This window comes from Chelonoidis abingdonii, chromosome 2 (genome assembly GCF_003597395.2).
Source record: "Chelonoidis abingdonii isolate Lonesome George chromosome 2, CheloAbing_2.0, whole genome shotgun sequence".
Taxonomy (NCBI): Eukaryota; Metazoa; Chordata; order Testudines; family Testudinidae; genus Chelonoidis; species Chelonoidis abingdonii.
Genome location: NC_133770.1, coordinates 15,717,072 through 15,736,809, shown reverse-complemented (window position 1 = coordinate 15,736,809; position 19,738 = coordinate 15,717,072). Strand labels below are relative to the sequence as shown.

The 19,738-nt window shown below is 41.5% G+C and overlaps 1 protein-coding gene across 1 annotated transcript in view; it reads right to left on the bottom strand.

The window, feature by feature from the left end:
• Positions 1 to 19,738, bottom strand: part of LOC116838877 (sodium channel protein type 5 subunit alpha-like) — a 351,647-nt gene that overhangs the window by 135,719 nt on the left and 196,190 nt on the right. Inside the window, exon 17 of the mRNA XM_075062179.1 lies at positions 300 to 776. Coding sequence (XP_074918280.1) covers positions 300 to 776 — 477 coding nt within the window. The remainder of the gene's footprint in view (positions 1 to 299; positions 777 to 19,738) is intronic.

Here is a 19,738-nt window from a genome sequence, read left to right as displayed (position 1 = left end):
TTGAACTAAAGAAGAACTGGGGCTGGATGTGAGAGGGTATTTAGTTACTCTTGTTAATCTAATTCATTTAGACATAGCGAAAGCATACAATGATAGGAGACGTCCCTTTGTTAAAGGCTGAATTTCGCCCTTGGATATGCACACGTAACTTTTACTGAAGTTAATGAGTGGCAAGTACATATCCAAGGCAGGATTTGGTCTTAAATGTTTGCATTATGAGCCATGGATCTAGAGTTGGACATGGAAATGGATGTCTTCTCAGTAACCAATGCTAACAAACATACATTTTGGCTCCTTACCTGTTCCATTTCTGTGAATGTGCTCTGCTCCTCATCATCTTCTTGATCTTCAATATCAGACTCCCCCAAAGCAATGGGAACACAGATGGACAGGTCAGGGTTGGTCAGAAAATCATCACTGTCACTAATCACTGGGAGTTTCTGCCCATTTTTGTCAGTTCCATCATCAGCAAGGTTCTCTGTGTGGTTCTCCACATCTTTACCAATCTCTCCAGTGGTATGGCTATTCACATAGTTGTGAAGGACACTTGTGTTCTGGGCAGCAAGTTTAATCATTGCCTTCTTTTCAGCTGTCGTCTTTGGATGCCTAAGTAAATTACAACAGAAATCCCATGTTGTGTTTTTCAGATACTGAAGCCCCCTGTTGATCCGAGCAAAAGCGAGCTGCAGATTGTTCATCTCTCCATCTTCATCTGGTGCTGAAAGGTTGTCAGCACTAAAAGAACTCAGTAGCAAGGCAAGGAACAGGTTGAGCACCTGAAATTAAATAGAGTCAAAAGAGAATCAATGGTACTATCATTTTGAAACTTAACACTTAGGCTTGGAAACTATAAGGTTTCATTCTGATCTCACTTACACCAACGAAACTCCATTCACATCCATGGAATTCCTCCTGATTTTACAATACAATGTAAGAAGAGAATTGGAATCCCATAGAATTTTAAAAATATATATTTTTCAGGAACAAAAGTTCAGCGTAGACAGTAACATGTCCTGATCCTCCAAAAAGTTTAAAAGCAGAAAATAAAACTCAAACAGAAGAGGGATAATTTTCATATAGAGACATAGTTGAAAATATCCTCAAGTATTACTACAGAATACGCTTGACAACAAGACTAGTATTCCAGCTTTAAGAAGGAGTCTAATTATATGGCTAAATGGTTTCTGGTAAGAAGCTACTTCGCTGTAACAGAATATTGTAAGAAGAAAGCTTCCAGGGCTTCCTTGATTTCTGTTCAGCTTTACATTGTTGTTTATATTTCACAGTATACAGTGACATAAATGTTCATGGCACTTAGTGATGGCAATAAATTTGGAAACACTTTCAAGTCTCTGCATTGGTTTTAACAGTTTTAGACTGAAATAAATGCACTTTCCTTTACTTTTAAGGATTTCTGATGCCATGTAGCAGAAGCGAATATACACTGGTAATGGATTTGGGATGCTCTCTCTTCACTTAGGACTTTAAGGGTGGAAAAGGCTGAACCCAATCTAGACTTCATCATGTGCTATAGCTCTACATTTAAAAACATAGACTATAGTGCAAATTAGATGGTGATAAAAACTTTAATAAACATTTGATATGCAATTGACACAGGCTAAGCACCACACTAACAACCCTACAGATCCATAAGATACCAAGTTCAACACTTTCTAAAGTGGCCTCTGATTTGGGCTGCTTGTGGTTTTGGGTGTCTGACTGAAACACCTTAGGCCTGAATCTCAGAGGTGTTGAGCATTCACAATGTAGCTGCCATTACTGAGAGCTGCCCTGCTCAGCATCTCTGAAAATCAGGCCCAAGATACCTAGAGGTTGGGCAACTTTTCGAAGTTTGAGTCACCTTTAAAACAGCTAGTCAGAGAATCAGAATTTCTATTACTTACTAGTCCTTTCTTCTGATGCTAGGTACGTAACTGTGACAATACAGGGCCATAAATGGCTGCATTATATGCCTATTTTGGTCTGTAACCAAAATGCAATTGACTTCTCAGATAGAGTATTAGACTACTAAAGGGGCTCAGACAGTTCCAACACTCTCAGCCACAGGAGAGAGACAGACATTAGGCCCATGATTTAAACCCTTTGAGAATGAATGGGTATAATTAGCCAAACAGTGGAGCAGCTGTCATGGGACAACCTCCTGGATAGGCCCTAATGGATGCTCCTGCTGACCAGAGAAAAACAATTTGAACAGGGAGAGAGCCAGACAAACTCCCACATACACATAGGAAGATCTGGGCTGGCTAGGAGAATATTAATTTGTTCTATTCTGTTCCTGTAACTTCAGTTCTATCTAAATAAGTTTGTAGTGAAGCGTAAGATTAGATTAAATGTGTGCGCCAGTTGTTTTTGATTCTAAACTTTTTTTCTCTAATGCTTTGTTCCAACTGCTAAATAATACCACTCTATTAAGTATCAGAGGGGTAGCCGTGTTAGTCTGGATCTGTAAAAGCAGCAGAGAATCCTGTGGCACCTTATAGACTAACAGACGTTTTGGAGCGTGAGCTTTCGTGGGTGAATACCCACTTCGTCACGCAGTATGAAAATTCCAGGGGCAGTATATATGCTGAACAATAGAGATAACGGTGAGTTCAGCTATCAGGAGGGGTGAGGCCCTGTCTAGCAGTAAGTGTGAAACAAGGGAGAGAAACTGGTTCTGTAATTGGCAAGCCATTCACAGTTTTGTTGAGTCCAGAGCTGATGATGTCAAATTTGCAAATGAACTGAAGCTCAGCAGTTTCTCTTTGAAGTCTGTCCTGAAGTTTTTTTGCTGCAGGATACCACCTTAAGGTCTGCTATACGTGTGGCCAAGGGGAGGTTGAAGTGCCTCTTACTACCAGGTTTATTTGTATATTGCCATTCTGATATCTGATTGTGTCCATTTATCCTTTTCCGCTAGTGACTGTCAAGTTGGGCCGATGTACATAGCAAGAGGGCATTGCTAGGCATATGATTGGCGTAATTACATGGTGGTACGTGCAGGTGAATGCAAACCAGTGACATGGTAAATGGTGATCTGGTTCAGGTCCTGGTGATGGTGTCGCTGGTGTAGATATGTGGGACAGAGTTGAATCGAGGTTTTTGCATAATTGGTTCTGAGCTAGAGTTACTAGGTACGGTGTGCAGTTGCTGGTGAGAAACGTTGCAGGTTGGCAGAGTGTCTGGGGGCAACAGGATTGGCCCGCCACCGACAAGACCCGTGAAAAGTGTCGATCATTGTTCGCAAGGATGGTTGTAGATCCCTGATGATGCGTTGGAGGGTTTGTTTTATGCTGGGTGCTGTATGTAAATGACCAGTGGAGTCTCGTGGTTTCCTTCTTGGGTTTGTCTTCGCCCAGTGGAAGGCTTCTGGGTACCACACAATCCAAACTCTCTTGTTGATCTGTTTCCTAATTCCTCCAGTCGTCGAATGCTATTGTAGTTTTGAGAATGCTGGTGGAGAATTTTGTAGGTGTTGGTACCTCTGTCCTGAGGCGGTTAGAGCAGATGCGGTTGGTACCTCAGTGCTTGGCTGTAGACAATTGGATCAGTGTGATGTGCCCGGGATGGAAGCTGGAGGCATGAAGGTAGGCGTAGCGGTCGGTAGGTTTTCGATATAGAGTGGTGTTAATGTGACCATCACTTATTTGCACCGTGGTGTCTAGAAAGTGGATCTCCCGTGTAGATTGGTCCAGGCTGAGGTTGATGGTGGGGTGGAAGTTGCAAGTTCCCCAAGGGAAAAAAGGAGGTGCCTAAAACTCAATTGTACCTGCAGGGTGATAAGTGGCTGGTTCAGCATGGGGCAGCATTCTTGGATCACTGGCCTAAGGCTATGTCTACATTACAAATTACTTCGGTATAACATGTTGCTCAGGAATGTGAATAATCCACACCCCTAAGCGACGTAAGTTATACAGACCTACGTGCCAGTGTGGACAATGCCACGTAGGCAGGAGAGCTTCTCCCACCAACATAGCTACCCCATTAAGCCAACAAGGGAGCTCTTTCCAGTTGGCTTAGAGCATCTTCACTAGCAGCGCTATAGCAGTACAATTGCATCGGTGCAGCTACATTGCTGTAAATGATATAGTGTAGACATAGCCTAAGAGTGGAAGAATCACATGAATCCACCACAGACAAGTAAGGACAAGACGCTGAACACCTATAGTGGATGCACTCAGAAAACAGGCAGAGATGCAGCTAGCTTTGCTACTGCGACAGTTGCTGTGACTAAATTTAAAGTTAAAAGACAATTATCCAAAATAAAATGTTAAACAGTCTGGTATCCCCTTGATTTCTACCTGAACAACCAACCAATGAATGAAATATATGCTAGGGTTAGGGTTGCCAACTCTGGTTGGACAAATCCCTGGTGATTTCATCACATGACATAATATATAATTAAAGATTAATCTTTAATTCCTGGAGACTCCAGGACAATCCTGGAGGGTTGACAACCCCAGCTAGGGCCTTGGAACTCACGTGGAGTTTTCAGCATAGCCAGTTTTCAATGCCTTTCCTAGTGCAATGGACTCTTGTGAAGGAAGTTTATTCTTCCACACTGCCACAGTTTAGGGTCTGTACAAAAACCAAGTTAGCTCCTCCTTTCCGATTAACTTTTAATTGAGATTTTTATTAGTATACATTAAATAATACAAAAATGTGTTCAAGCTGGCACAAAACTTTTCAGATATGTAGAAGTTTCTCTTTCTCTTTTTAATTACTCAAAATGTGTGGACTGGAATTTTGCAAACAAGCATGGCCTTAATTACACTGGTAATACTTTATCTGAAGTGTCCTATAATTATTAATTCATAAAGTACTTACTGTAATCACAATGATTATAATTAATGCAGATACCCCATGTCCTTTAAGAATTATATTTGTCTTTCTTGAAACCTAAAAGACATGTTTGAACAAACGACAAACTAGAAATTAAAGCTAATTGTTTGGTAGCTAGTCAGCTTTTGGATTCTGTAAACTCATGTTCAGTACAGAATGCAAGACAAATACTGTGTGTGGCTCTCCTTTGTCCTACTCAACATTTAAAATGGTAGAGTTCTCTGTCTCTCGTGCTCGGTTGGAGGTATTCAAAGAGATGTAGTCTATCAGGTAATTAAAAACCAAGCAATTAGATGTATTGTATATCAGCTGTACACTGATCTGGACACATACATAGAAACAGAAAATATAATGGTGAGCAAGCTACCAAAAGAGTCATTATATAGGTCCTAGGACACAGTTGCCAAAGGCAGAGCTATCCATCACTGTGGTAAGAGGATCTCTAAACAGCACAATCTCAAAGATCTGCTGGATGCATCCTAAGGATGAAGTGAAATCAATATCAATCTTCCTCAAGTTACTGCTTTTTAAATCTTGGAGACTTGATTTCCTGCTGTATTGCATCCACTATGCATAGTGGATGTAAAACATTCTGATTTTAGTAGCCCTTCACCCCGACTTTGTATGTATAAATGACTACACAAGGAACACAGTAAGGAATCAGGTCCAGTATCAACTTCCCTTTTGGCATGGAACATGACAAATTGCGGATGATCATGATTTATTACTGATTGACTACTGCTGTCATTAGTTGAAATAAACTCAGTTTGCTGTTAGTCTATTAATTACTGCTTTTCTGGGTCTTTTCCATAGCTGCATAAATGTATACAAACACACCTGCAGCTGCATACAGTAGATCTCATTTTTAGTATTATTTATCATGGGTTATCAAGTCAATATCATTTACCTCTCTGAAATGCAGCTGACATTTTGCACAAAGACCTATTTACAGTTCATGCTTTTCACAAAAAATAAGCCTCAGATATCATTCTCTCTCTCTCTTTTATGAAGAGATTGTATCTGAAGTGTATTGTTCAGTGTTTAAATAGAGTGAACTGCTTTATAAGTACTCCATATTTACCTATTCCCATCATTTCACCTTATGCTACGTTGTGCAGAGAGGCCTGATTTTCAGAAAGTGTTGGGCACTACGCTCTGAAAATGAGCTCCCTTTGCAGTGTCTCAAGCTAGGAACCCAAAACTGAGATATATATGATCTTAAATATGTATCCAAATAATTGCTAGCTAGCCCGTATATAGTGTTTTTCATCAGTAGATCTTAAAGGACTTCACAAAAGAGGGCAATTATCCCCATTTTACAGATGGAGGAACAGAGAAACAAAGAGTTGAAGTCACTTGCCCCGTATGAGACCCAGGAACAGAAATTGAGTGCCAGTCCAGTGTTCTATCTTCTAGGTCAGCTTTTCTCAAATTGAGGGTCCAGACCCAAAAGGGGGTTGCAAGGCTATTGTAGGGGGGTTGTAGTATTGCCAGGCTTACTTCTGCACTGCCTTCAGAGCTGGGTTCCCAGCTCTGAACACAGAGCCACCACCAGCAGCAACACAGGAGTAAGGGTAGCAATATCATACCATGGACAGGACACAGGGGATGGTGCCAAAGGTATCTTTAAGCTACCTTTAAGGTAATCAAACCTGGGAACACAAGTTAGAGCAGGGGAAAGGCAACTCTAATTTATGCATGGCTGCTTACAGACCTATAGGACCATTCTGGCAGCTAGACAGTCAGATTTTCATTTACCGCAATCACATCTCCTGCAAGGGGTGGGGGATAGAAGCAAAAGCATAGAGCTGCTATGAGGTCTCTGAGGATTCCACCATATGCAAGAGGAATCTCCAGATAGACAGGTAAGCAGGTTTCCTAGCGGGAGTGTGGTAAAAGTCTGGCCTGTGTTAAATTTGATTTTACCTGTATCATTTTGCCTTGCAAAACAAGAAAAAATGTGGGGTTAGATTATCAAAGCCTTTACTCAACTGCAGGTGAGTAAGTGGGAGTAAGGCTCTATACTTGACCTGCTCAGATTGTGACTCTGGCTGTGGTCAGGAGACCAAAGTCTACTCATTTGATATTCCCTTCTGTGGGAAGGGGGCAGGAATGATGCAGTACCACCCTCCTCCTACCCACCTGCTAGCTAGAGTAGACAGTTAGGTGCAGAGGAGTAAAACATTCCACGAGCAGAGTAAAATGCTCTCAGATCAAAATGGGAGCTGGAGAGGGATTAGGACTCTTTTAGTCACGGTTTGTTGTCTGGTCTGCTCCTGGTGTAGTGTAGCTACATGCTGCTCCTTACTCAGGGCAGATTGTAAAGTTACAATCTCCTGCTTTAAGATCTGTATGATTTTTAGAAAACTAAATGCCATGAAATAATTAATTTTTTACAACAGTGAAATCTAAGAAGCTGCAAACAAACAACTCCGAGTGGGGCTTTTCTAAGTTAGAGCCAGGAAAGTATAATAAAAGGTCATCTAGTCCATTTTCTCTGCCATCGGAGGATTATTTCTTGTATTGGAAGTATATTTTCTAGTCCTTTTGTACATTTTCACCCCGGGGCAAAATTTACAAAGAGAGAGCACTTCTGCAAAAAGCAATTTACATGCACAGTTATTTTCTATATTCCTTTTTCTATTATTTCAGCTATTCATGCTTGGATAAGAGGCTTATTCTCTCCCAGCCCAGTTTCTCCTTTATCCTGCAGCGAAGTCATAATCCAAGGCTTGTGACATCTCAGTCTCTTGCTGTTGAAATGATCGTGATATCACAAATTCAGCATTATGGACTCACGGCACACTCCAACAGAATGAGAATACAAGATGGAGAAGGAAGAGCCCTTGATTACAGTTTGTCACCAATTATTTAAAAATGTAGCCATGAAAATAAGTGCCAATTTGGATATGGTTTTCTTGGCCTGTGCACCATGTCTGTAGGTGACTGTGCTTGACATTACAAAATGGGTTGACACTTGGATGGGAGACATTCATAAGGCACCTGGGTGCTGATGTTGATGAATCACAGTGATGCTGGACATTTGGTAGGAACTTCCTCTCATCAACTCCTCATTGTTACATTTGTAAAACAATGTCCCTGTCTATTGATTTGTTAATTTTAACAAACTGAAATATAATGAAAACAGTGAGTTAGAACCTCATCTAGTATCAATCAGAATAGCTCCATAGAGGATCTGGTCTGCAATTTGTTATCCTATTAAAAATGATATTTTAGCCACAGAGAAAAGACTGGGTAAATATAATGGGCCTGTTTCTGTGTCATATGCTGATGTAAAACTGGTGTAACGCCAATGGTTTCAGTAGAGTTATTATGGTTTACACTAGAGAGAGAGAGTAGAATAAGGTCCAATTCTTCTACCTTGATAGCTAAGAAGTTGAAAGAATTTTAATTTTATCTTGTAAATCAGTTCTGAATCAATAAACTAGAATGGTGCTAGCGGGCATTGCACTGCTGGAGATGCTGTCTTTGGGATGAGGGTAAAATTAAGATTCTGATCACTTGGTCCATTAAAGATCCCATGGCATTATTTGTAAGGGTTGTATCCTATAGCTGAGATGCAGGTTGCATCTCATAAGAATGGCCATATTGGGTCAGACCAAAGGTCCATCTAGGCCAGTATCCTGTCTTCCGACGATGGTCAATGCGGGTGCCCCAGAGAGAATGAACGTAACAGGTAATCATCAAGTGATCCCACTCCCAACTTCTGGCAAACAGAAGCTAGGGACACCATCCCTGCCCATACTGGCTAATAGCCATTGATGGACCTATCCTCCATGAACTTATCTAGTTTTTTTGAACCTGTTATAGTCAAGAATTATATTACTTTTCCCTGCAGTTTTGAGCCAGATGCAACATTCTTCGAACCAACCACCACACCCAGGGCGCACACCACCAAACGCCCAACACCCCCTGTCCACCTTTTTTCTTTTTCACCTCTTTTATGTATGCGCATCACTTGTCCTCTATAAGTTGTGTAAGGTATATGAGTGAAGTTAACCAAACAGCTGTGCTCCCCCAGATGTGTCTGTGTTTTCGCTGCAGGTAGAATTGCCCCATCTCTCTCTCCCTTGTCACATGGGACAATAGTGAAATGACATTAATGGGTCCTGAGTCACCACTGCCATTTCTCCCATTTTACACTGGTGTAACTTTGTTGGAGTAACAGAGTGATGAATCAGACCCATTAATTACCCTTCACTACATCCTTGTATGATGCGTGAGAAATATATGGGAGACAAGGTGATGTAATGCTTACTGGACCAGCTTCTGTGGTGGGGGATACGTTTTGAACTACACAGACTCTTTGCAAGTAGGAAAGTACCCTTTCACAGTTAAATATAAGGTGGGAAGAGGTTGTTAGCATAAGTAGTAACTTATATGTAAGAGACCTTTCAAGTGAAGTGGCCAGTTTAATACCTCTGCAGTCATAGGACAGAAAGGGGAGTAGGGAGTTACAGATTTTTGTAATAAGCCATAATCTATTGTTTTTATTAAAGACCATGAATTTAGTGGTTAGCAAAGTTATGAATTAAGCTCCCAGGCTCTCCTTTTGATGGTGTTGTGCCAGTTTCCTGAGGACAAAGGACTAGAGAAGTCACATATGGAATGATTGTTTGTGAAGTGTTCGTCCACCAGTTATATGGTGTTTTTGTCTGCTATCTTTTCCTCTGTGAGTTCATTTAAGAGCATAGCGATTGTCTGGTTTCATTCATTAATGATCGAGACATTTATGTGATATGATGATGTGATAGACATGCGTAGGACTCAGAGATCTGAAAGTTATCATGCAAGAAACCCAAAACAATATTATATATATAAATTGATGAAAGCCATCAATACAAAAACAAAAAGTAGAACCAACCACAACGCCTCCACAAGCACAGATCATCATCTCCATGAAGAAACCATAGTTTCAGGAGCCACCAAATGGATGTGTACAACAACTCAACATCCTCAATTATCAAGACTACCACTACTGCAGCTGAATTATCTGTATCGCCAAAAAGAATGAACTTCTGCCCCAGCACAGAACTTGATACTACAACAACATGTGGAAAATGAGAAGACTTCTTTTGCTACCACCCAGAAATACCAGATCCTCAGCGATGATAATAAGAAAAAAGAATCATCTGTCTGGACACCCCACATTGGATGAACCCACACACTTGATCATTACATTGAATACTTCAGGAAAAAAAATTGACTGTGAAATTCTCAACAACATCCCATCACAATCTCTCCACCACTGAGCAGACAGATATAGTCCCTGAAATCCAACCACCAGATAGTGATCAACCCATCAGATCAAGAGGGTGGCATCGTAGTTCTCAACCATGATGACTATGTTAACAAGGTCAACCAATATTCTCCAGAACCACCTACTATGGAGAACTCAAAGGAAACCCCACACCATGGTTCACCCAAGAATTTAAGGATATCATCCAATCCTTCCCGAACAACTCCAAGAGAAGCTCTATAACTTCAACCCCCACAAACCCATCCCACCGGCCTTCCACATTCTTTGCAAGATACACAAACAACAGGAACCTAGGCAGACCATCATATCTGGCCGTGGCACTCTTACTGAAGGAATATCAGTACCTACAGAAACTATCCTCAAACCACATACCACACAAAGGCAAGGTTCTTCCAGGACATGACAGACTTAATCCAGAAACTCTGCAACATTAACAACCTCCCTTAGAACACCATCCTTCCATGAATGTCACCTCCGTATATACCAGCATTGCTCTCTGCCTCAAATATCTACAAGCCAAAGCACAGCCTTCAGATATCCACTCCGACCACACTGCCAAACATCCTCACCCATAACAAGTGTACATTCAACAACAAACACTTTTTCCAAATAGCCATGGATACCAGGATGGCTCCACAGTATGCCAGCCTCTTCATGGTCCACCTTAAGGAAGAATTTCTGGAAAAATGTAGCATGAAACCAATGATGTATCTGAGATATACTGATATTTTCATCCTCTGGACAGCGTTTAAAAGAGAACTGGATAAATTCATGGAGGTTCAGTCCATTAATGCCTATTAGCCAGGATGGGGTAAGGAATGGTTTTCCTAGACTCCCTTTGTCAGAAGGTGGAGATGGATGGCAGGAGAGAGATCACTTGATCATTACCTGTTAGGTTCACTCCCTCTGGGGCACCTGGCATTGGCCACTGTCAGCAGATAGGATACTGGGCTAGATGGACCTTTGGTCTGACCCAGTATAGCTGTTCTTATGTTCTTATTACCTAAGCTCCTTCACAGATTTCCACCACAACTTCAACAACCACCACCTATCCACCAACCTCTCTGTAGAACACACCCGTACCAGCATCAACTGTTCTGGACAGACAACTATACACGAGAAACCCACAGATCACTGCACTTACTTTCACAGATGCAGTAAACACTCCAGACACACCAAAAAATCTCATCTACAGTCAGGTACTCAGATACCACAAACCAGGACTGCCCTGAATCCTCAAAATCAGATCTGTTACTGTGAAAAATCTGCTAGGAAGGAGGTATCGCTCTATCTCTCACTGCATCCAGGGAAGCTTCTATGAAGTCTAGATGTTGTGTGGGAGTCAAAATGGATTTGCTGAGTTTTATTTGGAGGCCCAGGCTGCCAAACAGAGACCACATCATCTTTACTGCCACCAACACTTCCTCATATGATCCGCCCTGATCAGCCAATCATCCAAATGTGGGAAAACTACTATCCTCAAACAATATAAGTGGGCAGCAGCTACTGCCAGAACCCTTGAGAATACTCTGGGGACAGAACATAGGCCGAAAGGAAACACTCCGTATTTGTAGTGCTTGTTGTTGATTAGAAATTGAAGAAACTTTTTGTGTAAAGGGTGACTAGCAATATAAAAGTATGCATCTCGTAGACTGAGAGTCGCAAATCAGTCTCCTAATTCTAATAAGAGAATTACTGCTGAAAGAGTCACCATCTTGAATTTCAGCTGTTTTGCACATCTGTTAAGAGACTTGAGGTCTAAAATTGGTCAGCATCCTCTATTCTTCCAGGGAAGCAGGAACTACTTTGAACAGAATCCCTTTCCCTGTGCTATACAAGAATTGGTTCTATTGTCCCTAAACATCAAAGTGAGGTAACCTCCTGCAACAGCAATTGATCATGAAAAGGGTCCCTGAAGAGGGATGGAGAGAGGGAACGTGTAGGAAGGATAGATTTGAAATGGAGAATGTATCCAAATGTTATGGCTTACAAAACCAATTGTCTGATGCTATATTCTCCCATGTTGCCTGAAAGCAGGAGAGGCATCGTCCAAAAGGAGGGGGGAGCATATTATGTTACAGCTTTAAAATCATGTTGATTGGGTGGTTGAGACTCTGACCCAATACATCAAAACTGTCGCTAGGAGGACAGGGAGGGCCGGGAAGATATGGTTGCAGCTGAAGGTGATTTCTTTACAGAGTAGCTTGGCCTCTTGCATGGGGGCTTAGATGGTCTACAGTAAGTTGAATACAGGGCTAGGCATGCTCTTTGTGCCATCTGAGACCTACTAAATCTCTTATTTAAAGCAGTATAAATCCCTAAGGATTGCAGTGTGCCTCTCAAGTCTTTTAATGTGTGGAGGGACGTATCTGTTGAGTCTGCAGAGAGCTTGCACTCATCAAAAGGCAGGTCTTTGATGGTGCTTTGAACTTCTCTTGGGAAGTACAACAGCTGCAGCCAAGATGCTCTCCTTATGACCATTGTAGTGAATATCGATCAAGCCGATGTATCTGCAGCATCCAAAGAGGTCTAGAGCGATGTTCTTGCCAGAAGCTGGGCCTCTTGTATAACCGCTTTAAATTGGTCATGATGTTCCTCTGGCAGGTGCTCAATTAAGGAATTAATTTGTTATAGTTCAGATAATGGTATTTGGCCACAAGTGTTTGATGGTTTGCTAATTATCACTGAAAGCATGGACTGAAGAGAACGATCACAGGGGCGCTCCAGGCCCAGGCACACCAAGTGCGTGCTTGGGGTGCAGGCCACGGGGGTGGCTCTGCCGGCGCTGTGAGGGCTAGCAGGCATGCTGCTTCCGCGGCTTGCGCCTGCGGAGGTTGCTGGTGTCCCACAAGCTTCGGACCTGCCGCGGCTCGTGCTGCATAGGGTGCTGATTGGTCCCGCGGCCTGCAAGGAGGTCCGCCAAACCGTGACCGGGGCCAGCGGACCCTCCACAGGCAGCTGCCTGCCGTACTTGGGGGGCAAAATCCTGCCCTGAAAGATCGGTGACCAAAAGAGACTGAGTGTGTGACAGTCCTTTCTGTACAGGGTAGTCTCTGAGCTATGCCAGTCTACCCTGTTCATTAATGGCTCCATCACCATAGAATTCAGAGCTGGGGTGATAAAATAGGATAAACTTCTGATTTCCTCGGCAGCAGGGGTCAGGAATGTGGGGCTTGCTCTGGCCTGCCACCCGGAGGACAGTACCAAACCAGCAGGGGGTGAGGTAGGGCGCAGGGGCATGTGTGCACGTCACCATCACACACACACTTGTACACGACACACACACCACGCCCTTCATTCACTGCGGAGGCAGCGAGAGGCCAGCAGCTCAGCGGTTGTGATGTTGGGGGAGGGAGGCACTGATGGATATATCCTCGGAAGAGAAATATTCACTCACAGCTTCATATATCCCAACTGGAATCGACTGTTGTTCCATTTAGTGATGGGGTCCAGGTGCTGTCTTCTGGAGGGTAACATGGGATGCTGCTTCGAGTTAGGGGCTCACAGCATGGTCCTTCAAACAAATCTATCTAAACACCACAGGGAACTATACAAAACCTTTGCCCACGTCCTGGCTAGACCTCGCCAGGAAGTCACTGTAAATGGAAGCAGGAGGCCAGAGCACTATAGTTTTTTTGTCATAATTACCTGGAAAGAGTTCCCTGCTTTCTTAGCAGTAAAAACCCCTCAGGTGTTGTGGCAGTCAGTGGAAGGTGAAACACCTCAGGCACACTCTTTCTAGGAATGAGTTTGTTTTCTCCAAGATGACTCTAAGCGCTCAATGTGAAATGAAATACTCCAATCATCAGACAGGGTGCACTTTCTCACCATCAGCTGAATTTGCATATTGCAAAGGCCTTAGGAGACCATTCTTTCCACAGGAAATTCCCAGTCTCTAGTTCCAGCACAAGCACTTCTCTGCATGCAAAATCACTGCCCTTTTGAAAATCTCAGGCCTCACTGCTTTCTGTAACTAGCACGTGTGTGTTTGTGCGTGTGTGTGTGTTGTAATGAGTGTATGAGTAAGTTTGTGAAGAGAAAGGTATTAGAAGAGAGAGACAGATACTGGTGGTGGGCAAATATAATCATTTCCATATCTGCAGCCATGATGAAATTCCACACCATGTCTCCAAAGGGTGCTCAACAGACACAAAAAGAGACCATAATTCACCAGTACAATTAGAACTTCTAATAGTGTTATTTAGGCCAGCCAAGCAGCTATCTAGAATGGCAAAATGAGACAATTAGAATGGCAAATTGGTCGAGCTAAGTGTGTGTTAAAGCCTATTTCTGCAAGGCAGTTATTATAGGGATGTTATGGACCAATATTGATGTTTGTGTTATGTCATCAAAAACACCACAGCAGCTCTTGTATAAATCCAATCGCCCTCCGAGTTACCATACAATGACAGAAAAAATGATGTATTTAATTTAAAAAGGGAACTCTGGAGGTCTTAGAAGTGACTGCGTAGCCCCAAGTCATGGTGTAGTGGGCTGATGCTATGCTAGCATGGATACACAATACGAAATGAGGGCCCTTAGGTGGAATCACTCAGGGTGCAGAGAGAAGAAGTTACTAACACAATCTGAACTCTACTAACAATGCCCTAACAACCCAGATGCCTTTCCCCATTCCTCCTGCCTGACGCCGCCCTACTCCACCCACCCTCTCTACCATTGGAGTGGTGTTAACAGGGAATGGTCCCTGAAAATATGTTAACCTACTTTGTAACATTCTGTTCCACCTGTGTTTTGCAGCAGGACAACAGTGGTGTTTCCCAAGACGATGAAGAAGAGTTCTCTTGCACAAGCTTGAAGCTTGTTCTTTCTTTTTCTCCTTACCACCCACAGAAAGTGGCTCCACTAAATATACCTCACCCACCTTGTCTCTCTTGTGTTTAAGGCACAAGTGCTGCACTCCATTAAGCCATATCAGCTTGTGGAAATCTTGTTCCGATTCCTTAATGAGGAGTCCCCAGACACTAGTACACATCCTGTACAAACACTGAATTTTATCTGTGAAGCAGAAACCAAATATACAACTGCTTCCAACACTCAAGATACTTGCTCAGTTTTTCCATGAATAAAAAGCAAATAAAAAGCAAATCTCTATAACTGACTGTTACCAAGTACACTTCTTATATCAAGATATTAAAACATCTCAAACTATTGGTTACCATAATTACTCAACACCAAACACCATGTTGTAGTTAACACAGGAATCAATTATTTAATTAGGGATATCATAGAGTGAGTCTTTCACTTTCCTTTAAGACTGCTCTGGCTAGACACTGCACTGTTGACTTCCTAATATAAAATTGATAGTCACTGTCTAAAATGGAAATGGAATCATTTTGCATTGTAAAATATACCTGGTCTCTAAATTTGGGACAGTAGGATACTAAGCACTTAGCAAGACGTTGCTATTTCATGCACCTTTAGTACACAATATTACATCATCTTCTTTTTGGAAGTCAACAATAAATTCTTTCATTTTGTAAACATTTTGGAAGCATGAAGAAGCCTAGCCATGACCCACTTTTAATCCTAGTAAGGATAAGCTTCTATTTACATTCTATTCTTTACAATAAGAGCTTGCTTCTGATGGCATATGGATGAGCTGGCACAGGTTCTTTCACCTATTTTGGAAAATCTTGGGCAATGTCATGCATGAAATAATGACACACACTATGTAGCCAAAAAAGACTGAGAAAGAACAATGGAATTCAAAAGGTCTTCCAAAGAAGCTGACTTGACCTTACTCGTTTAATAAAGGGTTATATGAAGAATTTAATTTCCAGTGACAATAATCTTATTGCAAAGAGAAATATAAAGGGAAACTTTAGATTTTGTGTTTCGTAATTATGGGCTGATGCAGTTTAAGTACCCGCCTACTAGGCATCTCTGTTACTACCTGTTATCTGCTCCTATTTGGTTTCTCATCAAATGAATGGGGCCTTTTCTGAGTGTACACAGAAGAGGGCAAAACCCTATTGAATTTTTTTGCACCTACCTCTGAAACATCTGGTGCTAGTCACTGGATATTAGACTAGATGACCCTCTGGTCAATTCCTATGCAAGAAGACTGCTGCCACATGGGACAGGGAAGAGAACTATTAATTCTCTCCATAAGTTCCTACTAAAGCCCAACTGAAGACTCCGGGCATGAAAATCTTCCCAAGAGTTTCCTGCTAAAGTACACACTTTTCTTTTTTTGCAGTTTTGGGCCTTAATTTCTGTTAATTGTCAGGTCAATGGGTAATAGCTTCATTATAAATACTGTATTCCCCTCCAAGGAGATTGTTTTACTTTCAAAGTGACACTTGTTAGAAACCCCCTTAATCAGTTCTTCCTTTTAAAAAAATGTTTCACCTGCATTTAAATGAGAAAATGTTTGTTATTAAGTGCTAAATAATTAATTATTTCAGGATTGCATCATTTGGGCCAAACTCAGCTGCAATTTTTGGGTAGTACATCCCTGGGGAAATATAATGAAAAACAAGAAAATTGGCCACAGCAGTTCTAGTTCAGTGTAAAGAAAATCTGAAAAGAAAAGAAAACCTATGGAATCTTTCTATGAACAGTAGCCAGTGTACTAATTTCATGTTCATGCATTTCTGGGGCTAAGAAACTTTAATGAATTGAGGCCTTGTTCCTCTGGAATGAAGCATCCTTTATTAATTTAATAATAAAAGATGCCCAAGTTTTGAAAACTTGTTGCAAAATGCTTCACATGTTCTAAAAATGCTGGCATCTTGACAGACCTTCAGTCATTGACCTTATCTGTGCTTCAGACAAAAGCTACTGACCTTATCTTTTGTCCTCAACATGCATCCTTTACTGCCATAGTGACAGCTCTAACAAGCTTTTGCCACTTAAATTCTTGAAATCTGACCTTTGGACTAAAACTTCCACCAGCCATTCTTATTAGAATTTGCATCTGTCGTGAGCACAGAAGTATTTTGACTTTATTGACCCTTGTCACTGGTCTTATGGCAGGGATAAATGATGGCACTATACAAAGGCCCTTTTCAGGTCTGGTTCTGACCTGCAGTGGCAGGCATGTACAGCTTGGGAAGATTCCCACATGTCTAAGTCCATGTTCCGCCTTGCTCTTCCTCCAGCCCAAACAAAGAGTGAGCGAACAAGTGGTGCTGAACAGTGCCTTGTACAGATATGCCTGATGTCTGGTAATGTCTAAGACCTAGTCATTAAGGGCCAGATCCAAAGCCCAGTGAAGTCAGCTGGAATCTTTCCTCTGGACTTCAGTGGGCTTTGATTGGGCCACAAGCCAGGACTTCTTGAAGTAAATGCACTTATCCATTGAGCTAGTCTAAGGATTTATATACAGTGAGAGTCATCACTGCACCTAGGCAGTGGCTCACATAGAAACTTGACACCTTCTGACCCCTCCCTTAGAGAGACTGAAGGTAGGGGAGTGGAAATATTTGATATTTGCCTTGAAGAGGCCCCTTCGCTTTGTTGTCATGAACTTTAAAAAGAGAGAGAAAAAGTGAACCTGAATTTATATGATTAGGTAAACAATCTGGACATTTTCACTAACTGCATAACTACTTGATAAAATGCATAATTACTGGATACTGGGTAACTACATAGCTCTTGATGGTCCCCTCTCTTTCCCCAGTTTCCTTATTATCTGCATCATGTCCCAGATGGAGACAGTACCTGCCTCAGAAAGTATGCAATCTAAAAGATATTCACAGGAGCTGTGCAACACATTGAATTAGAAACGCATCCCAACTCATCATTTGTGCATTTTTTTGATGTTCTATTTACTTGATTGCAAACATTGAATAAAAAGCAGTATTAGTATGCCCATCTAATCAAAATCAAATATTTATCACATCCCTAATGCTTTGGTTAGCGGCAGATCCCTTTGCTTTGTTGTTAAGTACTTGAAAAAGAGAGAGGAAAAACAACCCTGACTATATGTGATTAGATAAACAAACAATTTGGATATTTTCATCAAGTATATAACCACTTGATGAAATGCATAATTACTGGCTACTAGGTACCTATATAGGGCTCAGGTAGATACCCATGGGAGGGGATTCAGGGTAGAAAGTCACCATGAGTTTTTCCTCAGACTTTTCTTCCCATTTTCAATTGTCTGTAAAGTTCTGCACTCACATTCCTTTGCCCCTTGCAAACAGGCCATAGTTCCTGCCCATAAACCCAGTGGATCTCCCTTAGATAATTGGGAGGTCAGGGGCCCATGCTAGTTTTGCCTTCATACTGGCTCTGTGTCCATGTTGCCTTTCCCTTCCTTCCCTGGTGGCATCTCTCTATTGGATCCATGCTGGCAGGACTCGTGGCTGTCTGTGGGACACACTTTGAAGGGGTGTTCTCAGCTTCACAATGGGGGCTATGGAAGGAAATATCTGCAGGAACAATAGGGTGTTAGGAAAAGACGCACTTCCCCACTCAGTCCTGAGCTCTATTACCCTGGCCTGCTCACTGCCTACCTGCAAGGTTTGAAGCAAGGGAGATGCTGCGGCAATGGTGGCTGATCCCTGCTTCCTTGTGGAAAGGGAGAGATCCAGACATGAATCCTAGGGGCGATGATTAGGGCCCTATGTAAATTGTTGGTTTTTAAAAAAATTTTAAATTGACTAACCTTATTTGTAAAATTCACTCAGTCCTTGGCACTGACTAGCTAAGGTAAATTTTTATATTAAAGACTTTGCTGTAGACATTTTCCTTTTAAAAATATTTTTAAAAATTACGGTGATGTTGTGATATACACAGGGTTCTTATTATGAAAAGGCCCATATTTTGACTGACCTAACATTAATGTACATTTTATAAAAATGTCTATGTAGCCAGGAGTTTTGTAGGGCTAGTGCAGACACTAGATAGATAAGCTACTGAGGAAGCCACAAAATCCTGGCTGCCATTCTGGATTTGCTTTGTTATTCCTCTCAAATATTCATGGAGCATTACAGCTATAGAAGCAGCTTTACAGGGCCTGTTCCTTGCCCAATTTATGTCAGATGAACTTCAAGAGTGCAGATAAGAGACAAGGAAAGGAAAAGGGGTTATATATAGTTAGGCTTAGCAGAATTCAAGATTTTAAAATATAATTTTCACAGATAAAATTGGTGTTTATTTTTAAGATTTTTAAAGTTTCTATCAATTTAAATTTTCACAGTTTCAGGAAATTAGTGGGGGGAGGGTATTAGAGAAGGACCTGTCACAATAACTATTTAATGAAAGAAGAGACAGATTCAAAAAGTTAATGTTTTACTGTTACTGATAAATTGTCAATATTATAAAGTAAATATCCTTAAGTCAAACTCTAATAAGTTCTCCAGTAGCATTTTTCTTACTTTGCCTATATGTAAATTTCAATTATTGTGGATGAAAATATTTTTTTCAGTTTGTGTGTGCCCAGTGAGATAGATGTCTATTGACATGTACTGATAAAAATCTAATCCTTCTTAGCCTATGTATTATCAATGATCCTTCCTGTATAAATTCTGATATTTATTAATGAGAAATGAGGTAGGTGAGAGAAGGTGCAAAGGACAACACTGGAAAGCAAGGGGAAGGAAGTGGGTTTTGGAAGTGGGGAGTGAGGACGCATGGTGTACT